At 41.4% G+C, this 21,027-nt stretch overlaps 1 protein-coding gene across 1 annotated transcript in view; it reads left to right on the top strand.

Moving 5' to 3' along the window:
• The window catches only part of B4GALNT3 (beta-1,4-N-acetyl-galactosaminyltransferase 3), a 143,423-nt gene that overhangs the window by 97,114 nt on the left and 25,282 nt on the right, over positions 1-21,027 (top strand). The window contains exons 6-11 of the mRNA XM_082255454.1: positions 3,798-3,898; positions 5,535-5,602; positions 9,633-9,711; positions 11,528-11,594; positions 13,620-13,748; positions 17,638-17,747. Of these exons, the coding sequence (XP_082111580.1) occupies positions 3,798-3,898; positions 5,535-5,602; positions 9,633-9,711; positions 11,528-11,594; positions 13,620-13,748; positions 17,638-17,747 (554 nt within the window). The remainder of the gene's footprint in view (positions 1-3,797; positions 3,899-5,534; positions 5,603-9,632; positions 9,712-11,527; positions 11,595-13,619; positions 13,749-17,637; positions 17,748-21,027) is intronic.

The raw sequence follows: 21,027 nt of genomic DNA, 5'->3' as shown, positions 1-21,027 counted from the left end.
TATATATATATATATTCTTCTTGTATTCAAAATCATCGCCCACAGTATCAAAAATAAAGTGACATGTCTGTGCTAAATGCAGTGCAAATTATTCCCACAATGTAAATTTAATTCATATAAAATATATATGACAATACCACAATAAAATAAGTTGTGATTGTGAATAAGTTAGGTGCAAGTTTAAGTGTGTAAACTAAACTTTATAACGAAAAGTCCATAACTGAATTCCAGTGTGCAATCTAAGAAGTGCTTGTCACTTGCTGTCAGATGCTTCCACCTTTCTTCTGTGATCTGCTCAAGTAAAGTGGTGGACTGGATAGCCTCTCTCTCTGCCTCTCACCTTAGTAGCACTGGCACTGCACTGGTTCAAAAAGCTGTCTATATTATTTTCATTATAAGAACTTGTCAGAACATGCTTCCACCACCTGTCCTTCACACTAGTAGTGCTCATTTGCTTTGCTCAAGTCAAGTGCCCTGCCTGTGGCCACTGCAGTGCAGGCACAGCCGCACAGGCAGAGGCAGGCCGCAGGAAGCACAGGCCACACCACAACACAACACTTATGGTCCATGGACCATGGATGGTCGGATAATCATCATAGCCGTCAGTCTCACTCTTCTTGGTTCAAAAAAGCCACCCATGACCCGTGTGTATATAATATATTAATATTTTATATTGATTATTTGATTCTCAAATGGCACATTTGCCATGGCAAGGATTAGGCCCTCTCCACGGTCCACCTCACTCACCTCATAGAGAAGAAGATGAGATAACGAAGAAAATGCTCCGAGTCCTGCTCCCGCGTCCCGCCGCCCGCGTCACAACTCCTCTCAGTAAGTGCCCTAAGGGGTGGAGTCTGAGTGACAAACAACACGTTTAGAGGCGGAGACCTCGATTGGGAAGACGGCAGCACGGCTCCTCCAGTGCGGTCTTAACTTGATGATCATGACAGTGATTCCACGGGCCGCGGCGCGAGCGAGGCTGTGGGATTGATTGAATTGAGTTGTGCTGCCTACTGCTACACGCTACCTACTACTACTACTAAATTGTGAGTCAGTATATTTTATTTCATTTTTATATATAAAAGCGCTATTGTTGAGCACTACTAGCCACTAGATCTCCTGGCTGTCACTTTGTCACATGTTGGGGAATCACATCGGCTCAGCTCCAGAAGTGGCGGGTGTCTCCGTCATCCTGCCAGGGCCGCCAAGAAGTTCATCACCTAATCTTAAGTTATTAATATCTTATGAGGAGAGGACCTATAAGATTGAGAATTGAAATAATTAAATATATATGGCTTTTTGAACCAGTGCAGTCAGTGCCAGTGCCACCCAGACGGTATCCACCAGTGCCACCACCATTAACTGTGTTGGTCGGTCACTCGAGCACTGAAGGAGGTGGAAGCATCTGACAAGTGAAGTGACACTTTAGATTTGCACACTGGAATTCATTTATGGACTTTTCGTTATAGATAGGTTTACACACTTCAACTTGTTGCACGCACCTGACCTAACTTATTTCATAACTTATTTTATTGTGATTTATTGTCATATTTTATATGAATTGAATTTACTGTTACATTGTGGGAATAATTCTTTTCACTGCATTTAGGCTTTAGCACATTCATGTCACTTTATTTTTGATACTGTGTGGAGTGTGGGCAGGGCACTGGGGGCAACGATGATATTATATCGATTGCACAGGCACTTTATTCGCACAGCCAAGTTGTGTTTGTTAGTAGTTTCTTGATGCACTTTAAGCGCTGTAGCACCATTTATTTGTTTGTTTCATATTTTCTTTTTATTGGAAAGATTTGGTATAGCAGCTTTTATTATACACAGCCTTTATTTTCGTATGCGCTGATTTACAAATGACATTATACACATTTTTTTGAGCTTTATGCAACCTGCCATCTACTGTTCTGGTAGTGGTAATTTTTTTAAAAGTAACGAGTAACTATGCAGCACAAAAAAAATACTTGAGTAGAAGTATCGAAATCATCGAAAAAATGTAGTGAAGTAAAAGTAGAAGTAGGAGAAAAAAATTCTACTCTAGGAAAGTACAGATACCACATTTCGGTACTTAAGTACAGTACTTAAGTAGTTCTACTTCGTTACTATACATCTCTGGGAAGCGCTAACACACATCCTGTGGTTGACAGCCTCAGCTCTGTTCATGTGTGAAGGGGGTGTGTCCCATCCTTCCAATTAGCTCTCAAAGCTCTCCTCATTGAGCTTTGCACTGTGTATTTTCAGCTTTTTTCTGACAGCTCAGACAAGCTTTATTAATTCTGGACTTTGATCGTATGTAGAAAAGAGAATACAGTAAACCCCCCTCCATTGCGGGGGTTACGTTCCGGACTCAGCCGCTAAAAGTGAAAATCCGCGAAATAGAAAAACCCTATTAAAATACACTGTAGGCATGTTTTTTTTTTTTTTTTTTTATTGTCACTGTACTTTTAAAAGCATCTTCAAACACACTTTTAAAACAGTAGAAAATCATTTAAGATACTGAGAGACATAGCAAGAGCTATGGAAAACACAAGAGCAAGAGCAATGGAAAACACAAAAATATTTAATTTTTAATGATTTATATAGTAAAATAACATTACAGAACAAACCGCAATATACCGGGACCGCAAAAACTGAACCGCGATGGAGCGGGGGTTTACTGTACTGCAGATAAACATGTACAATTTAAGTTAGAGAATTTGTTTAATCTCTGTATATCACCTGTGGCCAGTCACAATTGGTATATGTAAGGGTTTACAACCACTTTAAGCACTATTTAGAAAACCCTAAAGAGTAACTCCAGTTTTGTTGAGAAAAAAAAATATTCTCCTCTGGATGATCTACGTACATTGCAAGGATTTTAACAAATGTTGTAGCAAATCCCTACCTATTTGCTCTGAAGAAAAACCACCACCATGTCCTTGGAAGGCTGATTCCTGAATGGTTGTGTCTATGTAGATTCTAATCAGCTGATGTACTTTCAGCATTCTAATGAGGAAAATTGCAGTGCCTGTATCTCTTTAGAGGTAATTAACCCTTTTGGCGTATGTCACCAAAAATGACATACTCTGAAAGGCCCAAAATCTGACTTGGGAAAGTTGGTGAGCCAATCACATAAGCAGGAAAGGACAATTCTGAAGAAGTTCTGTACATTGTCTGTGTACACAACCCCACCAGTTTGACATATTGCATTAAAATTTACAGAAAATTAGAGAGGCTGCAGTCTGAAAAGGAAATGTCATTTTTATTACCGTTAAGTTACAATAAAGTTTGTGTAGCAAATATTTATACATTTTTTTTATTATTTGCTGCTTTGTTCTCACAAAAGTTACGTTTAAAAAAGGTCTAGCCCAGTGATGGCGAACCTTGGCAGTTGGCACCCCAGATGTTTTGGAACTACATTTCCCAAGATGCTCATACACTTTGCAGTGTAGGTGAGCATCATAGAAAATGTAGTTCCAAAACATTTGGGGTGCCAAGGTTCGCCATCACTGGTCTAGCCTGATCACATAGGACTAAAGAATTCATGTCGTTTTTTTTTGTGATATAAAGGATCTTGTCTGTATGTTTGTATACATTATTCTGTTTTACCATTAATAATCTGTGGTTTAACAAAAATTGAGTGATGTGAAAAAAATGATTCCTTTAACAAAAACATTCTAAAACCGGAAAAAAAAATTCTATAAGATTTGTAATTTTATGTAACTCAGCAAACTCGGAGATGCTTTTTGTCCCATCATTTATTTATATTGCCCAGAATGATGCTTGTTTCTTGTTCCTTGTTGCAGGAAATTTCCAATTCGCCGTGTCATCAGATGACAACTCAGAGTTCTGGCTGAGTGAAGACCATTCGGTGGGAAACCTGCAGCTGATGTGTAGAGTGGGCCCGGTATGGAATGATAGCCTTAAAGGGTAGCTCCACCAAAAACAGCAAATTCGGTGATAGCTAGCATTTATTGTGTCAGGGGAGAACTCCAGGTTATACAATGTTGCATTCAAACACTACAAAAATGTCAGATCTGCCATGTTTATATTATATACAGTTTTTAAATTAAAGAAACAATGATGACTTTTCTGTACAGATCAGGGGCCTATTTGTATTGTCTTCTGCAGGCTTAGAACTGTGCCTGGCTACATTGTCCGACTCTGCTCACATTGTATTCTTTGTACAGCAGCAAGAAATATATAAAAGCTACATACGTACACTCACCGGATACTTTATTAGGTACACTTGTTCAATTGCTTGGTAACACAAATTGCTTATCAGCCAATCATATGGCAGCAACTCAATGCATTTAGGCATCTAGACATGGTAAAGACAACTTGCTGAAGTTCAAACTGAGCATCAGAAAGGGGAAGAAAGGAGATTTAAGTGACTTTGAAGGTGGCGTGGTTGTTGGTGGAGTATTTCAAAAACTGCTGATCTGCTGGGATTTTCACGCACAACACTCTCTCGGGTCGACAGGGAATAGTCCAAAAATTGAAAAATTTCCAGTGAGCGGCGGTTCTATGGAGTAAAATGTCTTGTTGATGTCAGAGGAGAATAAGCAGACTAGTTTGAGATGATAGAAAGGCAACAGTAACTCAAAAAACCACTAGCCACAACCAAGGTATGCAGATTACCATCTCTGATTGCACAATACATTTAACCTTGAAGCAGATGGACTACAGCAGCAGAATACCACACCAGGTGCCACTCCTGTCAGCTAAGAACAGGAAACTAAGGCTACAATTCACACAGGCTCTCCCAAAATTGGACAATAGAAGATTGGAAAAACATTGTCTGGTCTGATGAGTCTCAATTTCAGCTGCAATGTTCAAGTGGTAGGGTCAGAATTTGACATAAACAACATGAAAGCATGGATCCATCCTGCCTTGTATCATCAGTTCAGGCTGGTGGTGGTGTAATGGTGTAGGGGATATTTTCTTGACACACTTTGGGCCCCTTATTACCAATTGAGCATTGTTTAAATGCCACGGCCTACCTGAGTATTGTTGCTGCCCATGTCCATCCCTTTATGACTACAGTGTGCCCATCTTCTGATGGCTCCTTCCAGTAGGATAATGCACCATGTCACAAAGCTCAAATCATCTCAAACTGTTTTCTTGAACATGAAAATGAGGTCCCTGTACTCCAATGGCCTCCACAGTCACCAGATCTCATCCAATAGAGCACCTTTGGGATGTGGAATGGGTGATTTGCATCATGGATGTGTAGTCGGCAAATCTGCAGCAATGGCATGATGCTATCATGTCATTATGGACCAAAATCTCTGAGGAATGTTTCTAACACCTTGTTAAATCTATGCTATGAAAGTATAAAGGCAGTTCTAAAGGCAAAAGTGGGTCCAACCCGGTACTAGCAAGGTGTACCTAATAATAAAGTGGCCGTTGAGTGTAAGTCACCTTGGTTTTTACTGTAGGATCAGTACCCAACATTTCAAAGTTTTTGTATGATCAGCAGTTGTAAAATCTGAATTCCCTTGTTTTATGAGTGACTCTGCCTGAAAGTGCTCTTTCTCCAGGCAGGAAAACAGTGGACAGCTCCGGGAGAGTTTGGAAAATTCCACGATCAGGTGTCCAAGCCTGTCAGGTGAGAATTAGACAGGTCCTTTTCATGCTCTATTGGCATTTGTATAGTAGAAGGGACATTACACTATGTCAGTAGTAAATGGAAAATGTGAATGTAGAGCATGCAGAGCTGGGACTGGTCTGGCTGTTTGATCCCTGGTTAATTTCCCTGCTGGCACACAATATTGCCCAATCACTCGGGTCAGAGAACCAGCTGTGCATGTCTTTTTTTGTGTTTTTTTATTTTTTGCGGGAACTGAGATAGGGTGAGAGTAAGCCTAGGGATACTCCAATAAACCTTAACAGTTTGCAGTAGAGGACACTTAATATGAACTATTCCTTTGGGGTGAAGGCACCCTTTTAAAGTGAAGGTAAACTGATATTAAACAGGGACTCCTTAGCAGAAGTAAAGTCCTGAGTGTACTAAGGAAAAGCTCTCCAAAAGAGGTTAAAGAAAGTCTATAGGTCCAGAAGGCTGGTACTTACTGTGTCCTGAATACTGTGTGGCTGCCTGCAGTATCAGTCAATTTATGTACTTGGATTGCCTGTGTCCTGGATCCTTAGAAGAGCTCTCTGACATCTTCAGGAGACTACGCCAGAGGCCCCCCCGCCTAGGCAGAAGCTGGGACCCCAAAAAGGATTCTTTGAGCTGCAGCTGAGCTCCCAGGAATGCCAAAGCCCTCAGACTGGGCCTTACTCCCCTCAGGAATAGGGTTACTACCTTTTCTTCAAGCCAAACCTGGACACTTTAGTGGCGCGTGGCATTTTTTTTAACATACAAAACAAATGAAAAACAAAACATAGTGCAAACAGATGTAAACCCTGTATAACCTTTTTTTCAAAATTGTGCTGCACCAAAATGCATGGTATTTTGTTACCATACATTTTGCTGCAGGTGAAAAAATGCAAAAGCAAGGTGTGTGGTTGTGTCATGAAGACTTAATGGCACCACTGCACAACTGCAAAAGGGCTGTGTGTGTTAGTGCATTGCAAGAATGCATACAATTTTGTTCACATTCCTGCAACACAAAGATGACCACCTAGGGCAGCGGTAATATTTTGAAATTCAATGAGATGCAGTTGCTACAATTTTCTTCCAGCCGGGGTCAAAATAGTTCTCTAATGGCACTTTTCCACTGCAAGTACCGGCTGGTACCGGCTCGGCTCTACTCGGCCCTGCTTGGCCCGGTTTGCTTTTCCACTGCTGGTACCGCATGGTATAGTGTCGGAACGGTTCGGTACGGTACGGTATAGGTTTGCTTTTCCACGAAAGTAGTACTAAAGTTAAGTGGGTGGGATAACAATGGGGTGGGTGGGATTCTCTGACCAATCAGTGGCTAGTAGTGACTGCATGCAAAGGATTGTGGGATATGGTACCAGTTTGGTACCTGTTGGAACCACAATCGAGTAGGTACTGTTTTTTCAGAGCCTACCGTACCGTACCGTTCGGTTCCATGCAGTGGAAAAGCAAACCTATACCGTACCGTACCGAACCGTTCCGACCCTATACCATGCGGTACCAGCAGTGGAAAAGCACAAAAGCGTGCCGAACCGGTACGGTTCCATGCAGTGGAAAAGCGCCATTATATAACATAAAAAATAGCCCAATCACATCCATATTTAAAGTAAAAGTGTTAGGGAAAGCACCTTTAGACCACCAGCTGATTACAAGGAAGATTTAATTCTCATATATGAGGAGACAAGTACAGGAGATTTTCAGATATTCACCCACTAGTTCTAGCTGCCTGTGACTCGTGGTACCATACACAGTAGCTAGCCTTGTTGGCTTCTTATTTGAGACTTGTCTGACTTTTTAAACTAGCTGGCACATATATATAACATAAGTCAGTTAAACAGTCTGACTTCACCCTTCCACCAGGACAATGAGGAATGTCTGTTTTTATTGTCATTTCCTTAAAGGGGAAGAAGCTTTATCTTACAACTCTGAGATCTAGCCATTACCATATATAGTATAGGGCATTTAAAACCAGTTAGATTGTATTCAAGCAGAACAAAATGGAGTCAGTCAGCCTTATACATAAATGATTATAAAGACATTCTTAATTTCTCTAACAAAAATAAAATAAAACCACCCTTCATCAGGTGTCCCCATCAGAGTTCCCCCTTACATCAGGTGTCCCCATCAGAGTTCCCCCTTACATCACATGTCCCCAATAGAGTTTCCCCTTACATCAGGTGTGCCCATCAGAGTCCCCCCCTTACATCATGTGCCCCTATCAGAGCCCCTCTACACATCACAGTTTCCTCTTACATCAGGTGCCCCTCCAAACATCAGAGTTGTCCCCCCTTCCCCCTGTACCTACAGATCACAAACTGCAAAGAAGCTCCTCATTTCTCTCTCTAGTCTCCAAACAGACAATCTTCTTTCCTCGGCAGTGCCGCTGAGAGTAAGGTGAGTTCTCAGTCTGAGTCTGCTCTCTATCGCCTGGGTTGGAGGGAGGAGAATGCCTAATTCTCTCTCTATGAGCCATGGTCCAGTTTGAATAATGTGTCTGGTTTTTAGGCGGACTGAAAACCGGACACATGATTTAAAACCTGGACTAGCTGGGTGAATCCCAGACAGGTGTCAACCCTACCCAGGACCAAGAGAACTCTTCTCTGGATTTTAGCCTACTTATACCCCTTTCAGCCCCCTAATGGTCACTTACTTCTTTGACCAGGGATTGGCTGAAGAGGCATTAAATGCAGGCCAGGGTCTGTATTCTTCCACCCACTATGTCCAAAAACTCTCTGGGGAAACAGGGGAAAGCAATTGAGCCTGCACTAACAGATCCCAGAATAGAATTAAACAAACAATGTATACTCTCCTTGGCTACAGAGAGGCAAAACAAAAATGTAAACACTAGTAGTAGTCTACTGGAAAGCTACATGAACAATTCCAAAGCATCATTCCCTGTCCTGGTTCCCCAAAGACCTCAAACTACTGGGGAAAATATTACCATTGCGGAAAGAAGCTTGGAGGCACAAACTATTGTAGGGAAATCGCACCATTGTGGGAAGGGCAGAGACACAAACTACTGCGAGGAACTCTCACTATTGTGGGAAAGCAGAGACGCAAACTAGTGAAAGGAAATCTTACCATTGTAGGAGGGGCAGAGAAACAAAATATTTCTAGGAAATCTCACCATTTGACCCAAAACACTAGGTAGAAATCTCACTGTTGTGGTAGGGACGAAGGCACAAACTACAGCAGGGGAAATCTCATCATTGCAGGAGGGGCAGAGACACAAACTACTGCAGGGAAGTCTCACCATTATGGGGAGACAGAGACACAATCTACTGCAGGGAAATGTCACCATTGTGAAAGCAGCAATTGTTTTTTCTGGAGTCCACTTTGAAATAATATTGCATTTTTTTTATATAGGTTATATTCAATTGGCAACAAAGGCAGTAAATCCTGTTCTTTGGATCAGGAAATTGGCAAATATCCTAATGTGAATTGCAGTTACCTCTTGCTCTTTGTCCAAAGATCTGTAAATTCTGGATGCTAGTGCATATGTACTTTCTGCGTTGTGTTCTTTAGATGCCAAGGGGATCATATGTGCCTGGAAACTGTACTTTAAGGAGGAATATTTCAGGGTGGAGGATAAATGCTAATTTATATAAGTACATTAATGGCTCGTTTCCACTGAGCTTTCTGGTACGGTTTGGTTCGGTACGGTACGCTATTTATGCCGTTTCCATTATGAATGGTACCCTAATTCCGAACCGTACCGTACCACTTTTTAGTACCCTTTCGTTGGGGTACCAAGCACATTAGTACCGTACCAACAGGGTGGAGCTACACTCTGCAGAACTTTGATTGGTTGACAGAGAATCGTCTATCACAGCTTTCCTGCTACACCACGCCTATCATGAAAGGGTACTATTGGCAGTGGAAACGCAATGTGTACAGCTCCGAACCGTACCGTACTGAACCGAACCGTACTGTACCACTCAGTGGAAACGAGGCATTAGCTATCTTAAATTTAGGAAATGGTGTTACTCTTTAAAGAGCCTACATTAATTTAAATATTGTGCCTCCTTTACAGGCTGTCATCTTCTAGGCGGTATTACTTTGAACTTTTACACAAGCAAGATGACTCTGGCACAGACCACGTGGAGCTGGCGGTAAGAGGTCTATGTGGAGCCTTTGTGATATGCTTGGTGAAGTTCAGTACATTACAAAAGGCATTAGGTTTAAACAGGACCAAAAACAGCACTTACCAGATTTGTAGCTAATATCCCAGTTGTCCTGCATTTAATACATTATATCTGTGCGTTTAGTTACTAGCTCTGCCCCTCATGCTGTGCCCATTATGAGGGGTTTCTTACCACCCATGGTCTGCATTCATGCTATGTCTATTATATCAAGGTTCCCAACATCCTTGCACTGAGTTCCTGGGTCTGCACACTGGTTGTGCCCATTATGAGGGGTTCTCACCATCACTGCCCTGGGTTTGGGGGTCTGCACATCTGCTTTGCCCTTTTTAAGGGATTCTTGCCAGTTTTTAGGGCTCACTGACCCTACTAGCATATGAAATAGGACTTAGAAATCAACTGTAAGAATTATTTTACATTATGAGGTCAATTCACTAACGTTTACTGCATTCAATACGGGTATCATGTTACTCATTTGCATAAATTATCATATGAGGTAAACTAGGTCCAATTCACAAAAAAAAAAAAGATTATGCGGTATTTACCAACAATAAAAATAAATATGCCGGTAAATATCGCATAAAAAGCTCTTAAGTCCAATTCACAAACGGACTAGAGAATAAAAAAGTATGTGATAACTACCACCAGGGTTTTGCTGCCGATATTTGTCAAAAAACAGCTTGGAGATTAGGCGACCCCCAGGCTGCCTTTTGACAAAATCTGGTTGCTAAGCAGAGGGCTGGGAAGGCAGCCGCTGAGTCCTTAACAACCGATGACTCATCAGCTGTCAGCAGACTTCCCCACTAACAGCTGATTGTATAAAAAAAGCAGACAATTATTAAGTTTGAAAAAAAAAAATGGCATGCCCCCTCCCCACCATGTCAGATGGCGGAGCCGGCAGTAGACAGCCAGCCTTCACTGACATTAGTAGCGTCTTTGTTATTTTTTCTTTTTCCGGTCCGGTGGGCGGCATGATAGACAGTGGATTTACATTGTGCGGCACTATTTTTTTATTTGTTAATAAAAGAATTGGCAAAAACTGTGTGTGTGTTTTTATTACTTTGTGACACTTTTTTGGTGAATAGGTAAGGGTACTATGTACCTGATACTCATTCACAAAGGGTGAAGGCTGGGATCTGGGGGCCCCCTTCTTAAAGGGGGCTTCCAAATTCCAATTAGCCCCCTGCTCGCAGACCCCCACAATCACCGGCCACAGTTGTGAGAGTGAGGCCCTTGTCCCCATCAACATGGGGACAAGGTACTTCAGGGTGAGGGGACAGAGCCCCCCCGCCCTTAAAGCATCCACCCCACCATGTTGAGGGCATGTGGCCTGGTATAGTTCAGGGGGGCATCCCCCCTTTCCTGACCTGCATGCTGCATGTTCCGATAAGGATCTGCTATGGATTTTGGGAGGGACCCCACGCTGTTTTTTTTCATACTTTTTAATTGTCTGCTTTTTTATGTATTTTTTTTTTTTTTTTACAATCAGCTGTGAGCAGGTAAGCCCGCTGACAGCTGATAAGTCATCGGTTGTTAATGACGCGGTGGCTGGCTTCCCGGCCCACTCCTTAGCAACCAGCTCAATGTGGTAAATTACTAATGCAGTAATTACTGCTAAAATGAACAAATACCACCTTCAGTATTTAACTCCAAATTTTTAGTGAATTGAACACTTGCACAATTGTTACCGCATTATTTTAGGGTTATTTAACTCTTAGTGAATTGACCCCTATATCCTTCAGAAGTAGTATATTTTTCTCTTATTCCTCTTCTTCATCTCTCACAGTGGCGTCAAGCAGTTCCTGGATCCCATTTTACACTGATAGAATCAAAATTCCTGTCCCTTTTCTCAAGTAAGTGCTTTGTGTATAGTATGCATTTCAGGAGGGGAGAGTTAGATAGAGGAATTCAGTATGGTCAGTTCAGAAGATAAGGTGATTCCTCTCCCGTTGGCTGCTGCGGAGGATGTGCCAGCACGGAAAGCAGGCAAGAGACCGATAAATACAGTATGTAATATACTGGCCCCTTCCTTTTCGTGAATGGGCGAGTCAGTGATCTGTAGTGATCACTGACTCTGTCCATTCATAACTGAAGCATAGCAAAGTATTTTTACTATGCTTCAGTTTGTAAATGAACAAGAAGCTCTGTGCATATCTATTCCTGTCCATTCATTCTGTGCATCTGAGGCTGCAGAGATAGAGCTTGAGGGCTGTGTCCTCAATCTCCTTTCTCTGTCTCAAACGTGGAACATCAGAGGTCTATTTAGACTCCTGATATTTCACCAAAGCCCCCCAACGGGGCTCCTAAAAATTGTAAAAAATAATAAAAAATAAAATTGTAAATAAATAAAATTGTAAAAAAAAATTGAAAAAACAAAATAAAAAAATATATAAAACTACTGACACCAGTAGCAGAACTACCAGGGTTGCTAAGGTCGCGACCAGGCCCTGGCATTTCACCAACATACTGGACAACTCTGTAAATAATCTTGAGTGGCCCAGCCAGAGCCCGGACTTGAACATCTCTGGAGAGATCTGAAAATATCTGTGCACCGACGCGCCCCATATAACCTGATGGACCTTGAGAGGTCCTGCAAAGAAGAATGGGAGAAACTGCCCAAAAATAGGTGCGCCACGCTTGTAGCATCATACTCAAAAAGACTTGAGGCTGCAATTTGTGCCAAAGGTGCTTCAACAAAGTATTGAGCAAAGGCTGTGAATACTTATGTACATAGGATTTTTTTTCCCGTTTTTTATTTTAAATAAAATTTGCAAAGATTTCAGACAAACTTCTTTCACGTTGTCATTATGGGGTATTGTTTGTTGAATATTGAGGAAAATAATGAATGTAATCCCTTTTGGAATAGGGCTGTAACATAACAAAATGTGGAAAAAGTGAAGCGCTGTAAATACTTTCCAGATGCACTGTATGAAAGTTGAATATTTTTAGCAGATTAGAGTTAGGTTGGCCCCAGAAAGCTAGATGTTTCCCCAACAAACAGCAGGTAGGAGGTATGTGCCCAATGCCCGGATCCAACAGTGTTAAATGAACATTTTTGTGGCCAAACTTCAGTTTAAATACATTCCTCAATAGCTACAAAGGACATAATTCCACTTTGTATACACCAAATGCTTTTGCAATCCCAGATATTATCTATATTTATACAGCCTGTCCAGAAAACTGAAATAACAATTCCTCTCTATTGTCCCTTTCAACCCTGTCTTGACCAAATTCTTTTATTCATAGCCAACTCTGTAATACTAGCCCATCTATCTTTTTTTATGAAATCTTTCTCAGTCTTGTTTCTCATCATCATCTTTTCTTTTATTTTTTTTAAATCGGAGAAAAGTGTATTGAAAACCAATAAACATTACAAAAACACTTCACATTCCAGAGAGTTTTGTCACTCAATACATTTACAGAAATTGACGTATAGTAATGCTTGTATACACAACCAAAGCAGGTATATGCACCGAACCAAACATAGTATAACATCATGTGTTACTTCTCACAGCATATGAACTCACATATACATCTGATAGTGATGCTCCCAACATATACCTTTGCTATGATACCCATCAATGCACTATTTGAGGGTAGTGAATTGTTAAGTATGTGTATTCCCACTTTAAAGCAAGAGCCTGTCCAAGACTAAATCCAATTGAGCAAAGCCTCAGGAAGCTAGCCAGCATTCCCAATCTTATTAAACAGGGCTACCCCTGTGCTGATAAATCAGGCGCTCGTATTGTAATGTTACTCTTATATTAGTTAGCCACATCTCTAGTAGTGTTGGGGGGGGGGGGGCATGAAATCCAATGTTGCAATCATCATCATCTTAAATGCAGAGTTACTTCACCCCTCTGACCTTTTGTCCACAGATGAATCTAACCTTCCCTTGGGGGACACATCCCAGACCCCACTGAGCAAAGCCAGTCACCACAGCCAGAGCTCTGACCACCACCCAGCAGATATACTGAAACCTGACCCAAGAGACACATTCTACCAAGGTGAATATGTCAGGACCTTCTCCAAAGACTCCAGAGCTACCGGAGAGAATTAAGATGACCAGTATTAAGTATTCCAGTATTTCTGCTTATACTGTGTTGGCTGAAAGTAGACTAAGTTCTAGGCAGGCAGCTGAATACAGTGTTAAGATACATATTCAAATGTGAAATGCGTTACCTACTACATAATTTTGAATTCTGTGTAAACAGTTTTGTAATCCAAACATCACTGCCAGACAGCATGCACATGGGCTTACCACTGTTCTGTCTTTAGGACAGAGAGCTAAACCTTCCTGCTCCATAAACTTCAGATACCATATTTCTTTGATCTCAAATTTATTAGAACAAGCCAGGTGAAACTACAAATTGATACAAATAAACATCAATCAGTACAATATTGCATATAACAAAGAAACCATGATCTATAATACAGGATGGGATAACAAGAACTCACTTTTTAAGCTCTCTCAGGGGTGATGGTAAGAGACTGAGAAAAAACATGTCTTGCTGCCCTGCTGTATCTTCTCAAAATGGTGGCTGATTCACTTCCTGTAGAAATCCCACCCAGAATGATCTAGTTCCTAACAACTTTATTTAATACATTCTGAGTTTACAATTATTGCAGAACAACTGAAGCTATGCCAACAAAGAACTGTAGATGGCGCATGCGCTCTGCAAATAACTAACTTGTGTGAATCAAGAAATCCCAACATGTTATTTTAAGCAACATAAACACAAGAAATCAGAATAGAAGTCTGGTGGACAGAACAACCTCCACTGCAGAAAAGTTTAATCAAAAACTTTCCTGCTTGCTGATTGGGCAAAGAAAGAGTAGCAGCACACTGATGAGTCATCACTTTGCCCCTGTCATCACTACTTCAGTGGGTGATTAGATCCTAGTGCTACCCCTTCTACTACCAGTCTGAGTGCTTCTGTGCAGAAAGAATCACATGTTTTTTATTACCTGCCCAGACTTCGGCTTTAGGTGACAAAACACAAAGAAAGTTCAGTTTTCTCATCTCTTCCTCAGCGGGAGAACAAAAAGCTCTGTCCACTAACTGTATATTAAATAAAGTATCTGCTAATAGTGAAGAGGAAGCAATGAACATCTAACAGGAAAAACAACACATGAAAGACTAGGAACAACAAATAATTTTAAATACAGAAGGTAAAGTATAACTTAAAGTGATATTAAACCTTCGTTTTTTTTTTAACTAAAATAAAAAACATGTCATACTTACCTGCTCTGCGCAATGGTTTTGCACAGAGCAGCACCGATCCTCCTTTTCTGGGATCACCCAGCAGCATTCCAGGCACCCTCTATTTTGTTGAGTACCCTTGCGTGCTCGCTCCTGAGCCGCCTAGTCTGCGTCCATTGACACAGACCAGGCGACTCAGCCCCACCTCCCGCTCCCTCATCACATCCTTTGATTGACAGCAGCAGAAGCCAATGGCTGCCTCTGCTATCAACCTACCCAGTGAGGAGGGAGACAGCGGCAAGAGCCGCTGCTCTCATGTACATTGCTGGTCGGATCAGGCTCAGGTGAGAATAAGGGGGGAGCTAGGGAGCTCCTGCAGCACAGAAGGTTTTTTACCTTAATGCATAGAATACATTAAGGTAAAAAACCTTCTGTGCTGCAGGAGCTCCCTAGCTCCCCCCTTATTCTCACCTGAGCCTGATCCGACCAGCAATGTACATGAGAGCAGCAGCTCTTGCCGCTGTCTCCCTCCTCACTGGGTAGGTTGATAGCAGAGGCAGCCATTGGCTTCTGCTGCTGTCAATCAAAGGATGTGATGAGGGAGCGGGAGGTGGGGCTGAGTCGCCTGGTCTGTGTCAATGGACGCAGACTAGGCGGCTCAGGAGCGAGCACGCAAGGGTACTCAACAAAATAGAGGGTGCCTGGAATGCTGCTGGGTGATCCCAGAAAAGGAGGATCGGTGCTGCTCTGTGCAAAACCATTGCGCAGAGCAGGTAAGTATGACATGTTTTTTATTTTAGTTAAAAAAAAAACGAAGGTTTAATATCACTTTAAGTTATACTTTACCTTCTGTATTTAAAATTATTTGTTGTTCCTAGTCTTTCATGTGTTGTTTTTCCTGTTAGATGTTCATTGCTTCCTCTTCACTATTAGCAGATACTTTTTTAATATACAGTTAGTGGACAGAGCTTTTTGTTCTCCCGCTGAGGAAGAGATGAGAAAACTGAACTTTCTTTGTGTTTTGTCACCTAAAGCCGAAGTTTGGGCAGGTAATAAAAAACATGTGATTCTTTCTGCACAGCAGCACTCAGACTGGTAGTAGAAGGGGTAGCACTAGGATCTAATCACCCACTGAAGTAGTGATGACAGGGGCAAAGTGATGACTCATCAGTGTGCTGCTACTCTTTCTTTGCCCAATCAGCAAGCAGGAAAGTTTTTGATTAAACTTTTCTGCAGTGGAGGTTGTTCTGTCCACCAGACTTCTATTCTGATTTCTTGTGTTTATGTTGCTTAAAATAACATGTTGGGTTTTCTTGATTCACACAAGTTAGTTATTTGCAGAGCGCAGGCGCCATCTACAGTTCTTTGTTGGCATAGCTTCAGTTGTTCTGCAATAATTGTAAACTCAGAATGTATTAAATAAAGTTGTTAGGAACTAGATCATTCTGGGTGTCACATGTTTTTTATTACCTGCCCAGACTTCGGCTTTAGGTGACAAAACACAAAGAAAGTTCAGTTTTCTCATCTCTTCCTCAGCGGGAGAACAAAAAGCTCTGTCCACTAACTGTATATTAAAAAAGTATCTGCTAATAGTGAAGAGGAAGCAATGAACATCTAACAGGAAAAACAACACATGAAAGACTAGGAACAACAAATAATTTTAAATACAGAAGGTAAAGTATAACTTAAAGTGATATTAAACCTTCGGTTTTTTTTTAACTAAAATAAAAAACATGTCATACTTACCTGCTCTGCGCAATGGTTTTGCACAGAGCAGCACCGATCCTCCTTTTCTGGGATCACCCAGCAGCATTCCAGGCACCCTCTATTTTGTTGAGTACCCTTGCGTGCTCGCTCCTGAGCTGCCTAGTCTGTGTCCATTGACACAGACCAGGCGACTCAGCCCCACCTCCCGCTCCCTCATCACATCCTTTGATTGACAGCAGCAGAAGCCAATGGCTGCCTCTGCTATCAACCTACCCAATGAGGAGGGAGACAGCGGCAAGAGCCGCTGCTCTCATGTACATTGCTGGTCGGATCAGGCTCAGGTGAGAATAAGGGGGGAGCTAGGGAGCTCCTGCAGCACAGAAGGTTTTTTACCTTAATGCATAGAATACATTAAGGTAAAATACCTTGAGGCTTTAGAACCACTTTAAGGCAAAACCTTTCTTTTTAGTTTTGATTGCGTGGAGAGGGATTTGAATATTTGTCAGGTTTTTTTTGATGTCTGTGTCCCCATTAGTGAGATTCACCCTTTCTATTCGTCCTGTTTAACATTTTCACAAAGAGTAAAAAAGAAAGAGAAAACCAAATTCTGGGTTGTCACCAGGACAGGAATGGAGGGGACATCTTCCAGTGGGAATACTAGTTCTGGTGACCCTAGTGACAAACAGGGATTCCCTCACTTTGTAGTGTTTTTTTTTAACTAAGTTGTTTTGGCTATGGTATAGGAAGTAAAGGGAAATCTACCCATTGGGGACAGAGAGGGATATCTTTCCCATACTCTATCCAAAATGAAATAAAAGTTTTTCCTTTGGTTCTTCTTTACTTTTTATAAAATATACATTATACAAACATTTGTGTGCTAACCTTTAGCAAGGAAAATCAAGCTGATGATGGTGTTTTTTTTTCCTAAATGGTATAACTGTCAGCAATATTGCTTCTATACTATGTTGTCTCTTTGTATATTCCAGCCCCACTTCTGCCTCTGCAACAGCTGCACAGTGTTCTGCCCAGCTGTGTTTACAGACCCAGCTACCTGGTAGAAGGTTACCCCCTGCAACGATACCAAGGTCTGCAATTTGTAAGTAGCTGTAAAAAAGAGGAGAAAGGGAAGGGTAAATTGTCATTGCTGTCATGGCTGCCAACTAGACTTGATTGTCCCACCTATGAGTGAGTTAACGCTCTCTTATTGTGCCTTAGTATTTCCAAAGCAGAAAGGACAGAATATTTGCACTGAGCCACTGAGAGCTCCCTTCAGTGGCTAATCCACAGACCTATATATTTAATAAAAAATAAATAAAATATGTAGCGCTAAAACATTATGAACAAAGTCCATAAATGAAGTCCATTTCCACCAGTGATATTGCACGGCACCAATTTGCAGTAAAGTGAAAGGAATCCACCACCAAAAGGAGTGTTCAAAACACGCTTACCAGATAGTTATGTATATTGGGCCTTGAACTATCATAGAACTGCAACAGACTCGGTGACGAATTGGACCGGACCTCTTCACAAAGATGAATCCCAGAATTGATACCTTGACAGTATACCTTAAGGGAGCCACTCAAAAGAAGGAAATAAAACCCCTCATAGTGCAGTAATTTCCATAAACTTTATTGGATGTAAAGCAAAGATACATAGCACTCACATTTAAGAAGGGTATAGTGTGCAAATCACACGCCGACCTGCGTGGTTCCAAATCGGTTAGCAAGGTAGCAGCCAATGTCCTCTATTGCATGTAGGCGTCCAGCAAGGGCGGCCCAACGCGGCGTTTCGTCACATATGACTGACGTCTTCAGGGGCGTGGCCCACTATACCCTTCTCAAATGTGAGTGCTATATATCTTTGTATTTCTTTTTTGTTATATACATATGCTCAGTGTATGATTTGAGTGTAGCTGCTTTGTTAATTATTTTATTGTGCGTTCAATCGCTTACTTTTTAAGTTTTTTAGCGCAACTATACCCAGCTTAGTAAAAATGAGAAAGTTGTATCAGAAATTATAGTAGTGCAATAAGAAGTCAACATATGTTCACACTAAAAATGTCCTACTCTTTCCGTTTATTACTACTATACAGGAATAATGTAATACAAATTTAATGAGCCCACCAGTGCACAACTGCCTCCTAGAGTCTCCCTCCTAGAGTCTCCCAAACGGCTGAACAGACCACCAACAGCCCCAGGCGTACTCATTTAAAAAATTAAAGAGAATGTCCAGCACTTCAGGAACCATTGTACCTTTACTAATTATTCCTGAAGTGCTGGACATTCTCTTGAATTTAGGATTTATATAGTGCAACACTTTATGCAGCGCTTTACAAAAGGGAGGGAAACAGTACAGTTTAAATACAATTCAATACAAAAGGGATCAAAGGGTCCTGCTCATGACAGCTTACAATCTAAAAGGTTGTGATGAGTGGTATTGAAAGCTGTGGCAGCTGACCCAGGGAAGAGGTATAGTCAGAGAATAGAAGAGGTCCGAGGATGGAACCTTGGGGGACCCCTACAGAAAGAGGGGAAGATAGAGTTGTAATTGACACTGAAGGTATGGTGAGATAGGTAAGAAGAGAACCAGCAAAGAGCAGAGTTATGGAGGACAAGGGGAGGAGGAGTAGGTGGTCAATTGTGCCAAAGGCAGCAGTCTAAGAGAAAGAGTACTGTTCAGAGTATTTCCCATTGGTTTTAGCAGTTAGCAGAGCAGTTTCTGTATTGTGGAGATTGTATGGAGAATGATGGGTTGATTATATGTAAAGGCACCGTCCCCAATCAACATTGAAGAATACAGTGAGTCCAGACATGCAGGTGAAGCATAGGATAGGGGGAAGTAGAATAGAAAGGGAATAAACAAGCATGTCTGGACGACAGGGGATTTAATTGTGCCACATATTCACTACAAAAACACAAAATATATAAAAATATCAAAATTTTATTAGTTATAACATCAATTTAAAAACAGGGATAATCACAGTTATTGAACATAATTTAGCACATCTCTCTGAAGGGTAGGTGTGCATCCAGGTTCACTGATGGATCAATGCGTTTCGCTATGGCAGCTTCATCAGGATCCAGCAAGTATATTTCAAAATAATGTGTACAATATTGTAATGTCTAGGGCAAATAGCAGTATACATATATTAGAAAACAACAATACATCACAGTACATCCGTATTTATACTTCAACATATACAACTCAATTTAACGAAGTTGAAGAAAAGGTCAAGAATGGACTTTTCATAAACATTTGATATATAAGGACATAAACTGGAAGGGAAGAAGAGAGAGAGGAAAAAAAAAAAGGGGGAAGGGGGAGAGGGAAAGAAGGTAAAGAAGTTGAGTGTGCATTGGATCAAATGGGGAGGAGGACTTCAAGCCAGGTTGAAGAACGGGGGAAGGAAGGGAAACCAAAGTAAAAAACCACACAGGAATTTGTGAAAAGCGACACAATACGTATCTTACCCTTCATATAAAATCAAGTCCAAGAATGTTGAGACATCACATCATCCTATCGATCTAGTAGCCATGGCTGTTTAATCATAGATCCTGTATGTTAGATATTCCAGGAAAATGGAGTGTAAGTAATGTTGTGTGGGGGTTGAGAAGAAAGGAGAAAAGGGTGTAGGAAACTGGTGTAACCTCTGATCAGTGCCAATAGATGGGAAATGTATCACATGGGAATTCCAAACCGTGATATATCACAAAGACAGTGCCAAGGTAAGATGAAATAGTGAATGTGTGAGGACCCCCTGAAATGGGGGAAATAAGGCAGGAAGAAATCCTGCAAATAGCAGGGACAGTATAGAATATGCTAGAATATGCCCCAAGTATCTTCGAAAAAGGGGTTACAGATGTAAGTATTAAATAGGGTGCTAACGAAGTCGACTCACCCAAACCCATATAGTTTGGAAGGCATGGACAGGTTGCCAATGCAGCCTATCACTTGATATATCCAAAATTTAACACTACATCAGCTTATGAATATGGTGAGGGTACACCAATCAGAACCAGATGGTAGTGCAGTCAAACAGAAGCTATCCAATGAGGACCTGTATCAACTGTGTGGTCAGGAGTCCCCTACCACATATGCTGTCGGTCACGTGTGAAACATATATAGTCACAGGTTAAATATAAGTGTAGAAGGTTTTCCAGGCATTGGGCCTGATGTGTGTCTGCCATTGTTACCGGTTACCTCTCCAGCCCATGTGAGCTGCGACCCTGGGTGTGGGAACTGAGACATTGACAACTCCGGCATCTTTGTTTTGTGGTTTTATTGTAGATAAATGGGATGGGAGAAAGGAATGAGTGGGATACTCCTTTAGGCTTAACTAGATACAATTTGGGACTTTATCCGGAAAATGTCTGTTA

The sequence above is a fragment of the Pelophylax lessonae genome, assembly GCF_965119305.1.
Source record: "Pelophylax lessonae genome assembly, chromosome: 4".
Lineage (NCBI taxonomy): Eukaryota > Metazoa > Chordata > Amphibia > Anura > Ranidae > Pelophylax > Pelophylax lessonae.
The sequence above is the reverse complement of the archived record's forward strand: the minus strand, read 5'-3'. Positions and strand labels throughout refer to the sequence as shown.